The 5873-nt window shown below is 40.4% G+C and overlaps 1 protein-coding gene across 1 annotated transcript in view; it reads left to right on the top strand.

The window, feature by feature from the left end:
• The window catches only part of acad8 (acyl-CoA dehydrogenase family, member 8), an 11418-nt gene extending 5816 nt beyond the window's left edge, over window positions 1-5602 (top strand). The window contains exons 5-11 of the mRNA XM_020614847.1: window positions 908-985; window positions 1101-1237; window positions 1405-1540; window positions 1963-2060; window positions 3739-3891; window positions 3988-4087; window positions 4613-5602. Coding sequence (XP_020470503.1) covers window positions 908-985; window positions 1101-1237; window positions 1405-1540; window positions 1963-2060; window positions 3739-3891; window positions 3988-4087; window positions 4613-4668 — 758 coding nt within the window. The 3' untranslated portion in view covers window positions 4669-5602. The remainder of the gene's footprint in view (window positions 1-907; window positions 986-1100; window positions 1238-1404; window positions 1541-1962; window positions 2061-3738; window positions 3892-3987; window positions 4088-4612) is intronic.
• The last annotated feature ends 271 nt before the right edge of the window (window positions 5603-5873 follow it).

The raw sequence follows: 5873 nt of genomic DNA on the forward strand, positions 1-5873 counted from the left end.
AACATTTGTTTTAATATTGGATTCGAACGGTAAAAGGGTTTGTAATACATACCAGCTGACAAATGGATTTCGTGTACAAGTAAAGGTAAGACCATAAACTTTTATTATTTCTAGTTAGAAATAAGCTCAACTGGAATAAATTTTAACCTCAAATTAAATAAGGGTCACGTTTGTGTGAAGAATGCCGATATGAGATATAAAACACAACGCATTGTCTGTTAACAGACAATTTGTGAACAGTTCATTTGTATTTGTAAATCTGACTGTAAAAGAGTCAAGTGCCTCACCAGCTGTCAACCTCACCGCACGTCACTGGTGGGAGCATATTATTCCAATCTAGCTTCTCTACATTGGCTTCCTGTTAAATTTAGAATTAAATTTTTTTTACTTTTGTTCTCTAAAGCATGGATTTGCTCCTATATATATCTGTGAGCTTCTTCAGCCATTTAAGCCACCCAGGCCACTTAGGCCAACTGACCAGATTCTACTGTATTAGCTTTGAAGTTAGGCTGAGAAGTAGAGGAGGTGGTGCTTTTTCTATAGTAGCCCCCCAAACTATGGAATGATACGCTTCTGTCTATTAGACAAGCTCCCTCTCCCTGTTTTGTAACCCTTAACATAAAACTTATTGTTTTTGTTTGGCTTTCCCTGATTATCAGTGTGTGTAGTATTTATTGTGACAATTTATTCAGTTTATTTTATTGGGGTGTTATTTTGCTTATTTTGATGTTGCTTTATTTTTGTTGTACAGTTTGTTGTGATTTGTACAACACTTTGGTCAAAGTTTGTTTTTAAATGTGCTTTAATAATAATTTATTACTATTATGATATACTTCTTGGGAAAATCTAGTCACCTAAAATGAAAAATGTCACCTAAAGACATATTTTGTGTGATCGTTAACTGTAGGCAGTGGCAGCGATGCTGCTTCACTTCTGACCTCTGCACAGCGGAAAGGTGACCACTACATCTTGAATGGCTCTAAGGTACAATCTCAACCACGTTTACACTCACACGTGGCTTGATGTCTGTAGGACCATAAGTTGTTGCTTCAGAAGCAGTGAGGCAGAATCACATCTTGTCTTCTGACAAATTTTCAGGCCTTTTATAAGTGGAGGAGGAGACACAGACATCTATGTTGTGATGTGCAGAACAGGAGGTAGAGGACCCAAAGGCATCTCTTGTTTGGTGGTGGAGAAGGGAACGCCAGGCCTTAGTTTTGGCAAAAAAGAAAAAAAGGTAGGTCTCTGGTTTTGAGACACATTGTTTAAGATCATGTATTTTTTGATGGTACGTGCACTAACGCGTTAATCGAATTATTTTGCACTGTGAAAGTGTTTGCATGTAGCCACTAGATGGCAGAATTAAGTCATGTTCACTCAGCTCTTCCCCAATCTGTGCTTAAGGTGGGCTGGAACTCTCAGCCAACCAGGGCTGTGATATTTGAGGACTGTGCAGTTCCAGTGAACAACCGGCTTGGTGAGGAAGGGCAAGGATTCAACATTGCCATGAAAGGCTTGAATGGAGGCAGGATTAATACTGGTGAGGAGAACAACACTGTCCAAGTAGTCACTCCTCTTTCCACAGCGGTTTATGATTAACAAGCATGTCAAATTAGTCCATAGATGGAGAAAATGTATACAATTACAATGATAATAGAAATGATTAAATCAAATAAGTAGACTGTACCCTGGCTTATTTCAATATAGGCTTTGCTGCTACAACCTTAACAGGTCTATGGTAGCTAGTGCTAGCTAACATTAGCAAACTTTAGATGCACAGAATAGCTGTGTAACTGATCCTGTCGTGCTTTTTAAAAAATTTTTTTTAATTTTTTTTTTTACACTTGCCATTATTCCATAAGTGGCACCTGTGGTCACAGTGGCTGTTGCTCAGATACTGCCTCCGTTTGTTGGACATGGTCAACCGCCTGCTGTTTCTCAGTCAGCACGTCTCATTTACAGCATCCTGTTTTCTTGGAGCGGCACATGCCAGTGTACAGCTAGCGAGGGATCACCTGTTGGTACGCAAACAGTTTGGAGAGACACTCTCCAACAGCCAGGTAAATGGTTTTTTAGTCTATTCACACAAAGATCCAGACAACTGTTAGGTTATTTTTTAGTTAGATAGATATTCAGAGATTTGTTGTCTATGAATGTTTAGTGCAGACTGCAGGCACGTCAAGGTTACAGGAAAACTGCTGTTAGTGTCAACTGTAATGCTAGTCTTAATATTTGTCTTAATGTGTAAGGTTATGTCCAATTGTTTTAGTACACACCACGAAAACAACAGTCACGCACCTTGACTTTTCCTCATGTTTTGGCTAAACGATAGAGCAGCTGCAAAGCTTGCTTATCGGGTGACGTCACGGTTCGACAGCCCAGAAAGGATTAATATTGTATAGCAATGCTTGGTTCGGGGTCTTGCTGCTTCCGGGCTGCTTGGGCAGCCTGGGGTTGGAAGATCTCTGGACTTGGAGTGTGAATTCTTGCCTGTGACTTTTTGAATAAACCAGCACGGATATATTTTTTATATACTCAAGTGGTCTGAGTCGTCCCTCTGAGTTCCTGGTTTGAAAGAACCGGATGAGGCTTTATAATGGTTTTTAGCCTTTAAGGGCATGCAAAGGTTTACGATCATGTGATATACATCTAGTAATGGATTACAAGGTAAATAACCACTAAAAGGGTACTATCATAACAATTGCCACCTTCTGCCAGGTTGACTGGCTGGCAATGGCTGGCCTAAATATTCATTAGTGTCAGTGTTAATACAAACCCCAAACCATCACTGACTGTGGAAACTTTACACTGGACCTCAAGCAACGTGGATTCTGTGCCTCTCCTCTCTTCCTCCAGACTCTGGGACCCTGATTTCCAAAGGTAATGCAAAATTTACTTTCATCAGAGAACATGACTTTGGACCACTCAGCAGCAGTCCAGTCCTTTTTGTCTTTAGCCCAGGTGAGACGCTTCTGACGCTGTCTGTTGTTCAAGAGTGGCTTGACACAAGGAATGCGACAGCTGAAACCCATGTCTTTCATACGTCTGTGCGTAGTGGTTCTGGAAGCACTGACTCCAGCTGCAGTCCACTCTTTGTGAATCTCCCCCACATTTTTGAATCGGTTTTGTTTCACAATCCTCTCCAGGGTGCGGTTATCCCTTTTGCTTGTACACTTTTTTCTACCACATCTTTTCCTTCCCTTCGCCTCTCTATTAATGTGCTTGGACACAGAGCTCTGTGAACAGCCAGCCTCTTCTGCAATGACCTTTTGTGTCTTGCCCTCCTTGTGCAAGGTGTCAATGGTCGTCTTTTGGACAACTGTCAGGTCAGCAGTCTTCCCCATGATTGTGTAGCCTACAGAACTAGACTGAGACACCATTTAAAGGCCTTTGCAGGTGTTTTGAGTCAAATAGCTGATTAGAGTGTGGCACCAGGTGTCTTCAATATTGAACCTTTTCACAATATTCTAATTTTCTGAGATACCGAATTTGGGGTTTTCATTGGTTGTCAGTTATAATCATCAAAATTAAAAGAAATAAACATTTGAAATATATCAGTCTGTGTGTAATGAATGGATATAATATACAAGTTTCACTTTTTGAATGGAATTAATGAAATAAATCAACTTTTTGATGATATTCTAATTTTATGACCAGCACCTGTATATAGTCACTATTCCTGTTAAAGTTCTCCTTATCCTGAAGTCCTCTTTCCTTCTGTCTGTGCTATGGGTGCAGTTTCTCCAGTTCAAACTGGCAGAAATGGCCACCAGGTTGGTTGCGTCTCGTCTTCTGGTGCGTGAGGCTGCGACAGCGTTGCAGGAGAACCGACCTGATGCAGTTTCTCTCTGCTCCATGGCCAAGCTCTTTGCCACAGATGAGTGCTTTAATGTGAGTTCAGCTGAAGATTAATGGAAGCATTTATTTTTGCTCATTTTATTTTAGCACTTAATTCACTGTTTGTATATTGTTACCTATATTCAACAGATCTGCAACCAGGCTCTTCAGATGCACGGTGGTTACGGATACCTCAAAGACTACGCAGTGCAGCAGTTTGTCCGTGACAGAGTTCATCAGATCCTAGAAGGTGAGCTTTTACTCTGTCTTGTGTACTAGATTAATATCTTTACCTCATTAGAATGGTGCTATAGTTTTGCAAGAATTACAATTACTGGGCTTCAGTACCCATCACTAGATGTATATGGACTGCTCTACAAGTGGACAAGGTTCATGCTCGTTTGTAAACTTTGCTGAATGTTTGCCCCCTCAGTCCAGGGGAATATCAAAAAAAACATGGGAAAGCTGATCAGTGTGATTTGTGATCCAGTTGATTAGTTTTGAATATTTGCTGGCGCTGCTGAAGCAGCAAAAGAGGGTCAGGAAGAGATGGCTGAAGAGAGAGATGTAGGAGGGCAGCAGCCAACATGCTGCTGCTGTGGAAAGCAAACTGGTGCACGAGGAACAGGTTAGATGAACAGCACAGAGGTAGCCTACTATATAGTATTACTACTTCAAAAAAAAAAACTTATAAACAAATGATAAAATATAAAATCATGAGCTAATTCTGTGAGAAAGACTTACTGACTTGTTGATTTTTCTGTCTTCCCTAAAGGCACAAATGAGGTGATGAGGATGATCATTTCCCGAGATCTGCTGACAGAGTCATGATGAATCTTTTCCTCCATTTCATCAAGTGACTTCACTAGTGACCATGTTGTTATGGTCTTCAGCTCTGGTTTGTCACCGTGTGACTGGTTTCCTGAATTGCCCACTGCATCATAGTTTTCCAGAGGTGGCATTTTAGTACATTTGCCCTAACAGGCAATATACTCATACAGTATGCATCAGAGCCATGAAACTCTACTGACATGGCTACAGTAAGTTAAACAACCAAAACATGACCACAAGCAACTGTAGGTCAAAGAAAGTGAGATATTCAAAGGAAATAAAAACTTTCATGTAGCACCCCCCCCAGTTATTTTGCACCCTAAGCAACTGCCTATTTCGCCTATGCCACGAGCTGGCCCTGGCCCTACACCGGCTTGGCTTTGAGCAGGCACCGGAACAGCTTCCGCATGTGATCTGTGGGTACAGGTGGCAAAGGCCATTTGAGAATTAGCAGTAAATTGGTCAGAACAGGTTTTTGTAGTACAATACTGGGTTTTTGTTTAATTTCTGGCTAAGCTGCTGGCAGAGATGGCAATGCTGATTCATCAGTCTGTCATCTGCCACTGGCCCAGAATGAAATATCAGACATTTTGCACAGATTCTTAAGAACCTTTCTACATTTGTGGTTCAAAGAGGATGAATCCAAATGACACTGACAATTCCACTGACCTTTCAGGTAGCGCCACCCGCTGGTCAATTTTCATTCTGTGAACTGAATTTCAGCCAATACTTTGAGATGAATAGTAACATAGTATTCAGATCAGAGCATAGACAGAATTAAAACAGAATATTTTATAGAATACAAAATTCAACTGATTAAATGTCTGTCAAAGTCTAATACTATTGAGCTCAGTCTGAGATACTACATACTGTATACAATGATATTGTGGGTTGTGCATTCGATTGTCGCTTTGCAGATCACACCAAATAAAATGATCTCAGCTTTCATTAAAGGTTTAAGGCTTTCCTTTGGAATCCTGAATCATATTTAACTATGAATTTTCTGGCTTATTCTAGTCTTTGTTTGCATGAATAAAGTGTTCATAAGTGAAGTGGTTAGAGTTCACTCGTGCCAAAACACTTTATTAAAAAACTGTCAATCACAACTGCATTAAAGGTACTACATGTAGCCATCCAACAGCAATGAACTGGTGCAAAACTACCTCCATAAATTTAGCATCAATACAAGAAAACACAGAAGACCA

This window comes from Monopterus albus, unplaced genomic scaffold (genome assembly GCF_001952655.1).
Source record: "Monopterus albus unplaced genomic scaffold, M_albus_1.0 scaffold152.1, whole genome shotgun sequence".
Taxonomy (NCBI): domain Eukaryota; kingdom Metazoa; phylum Chordata; class Actinopteri; order Synbranchiformes; family Synbranchidae; genus Monopterus; species Monopterus albus.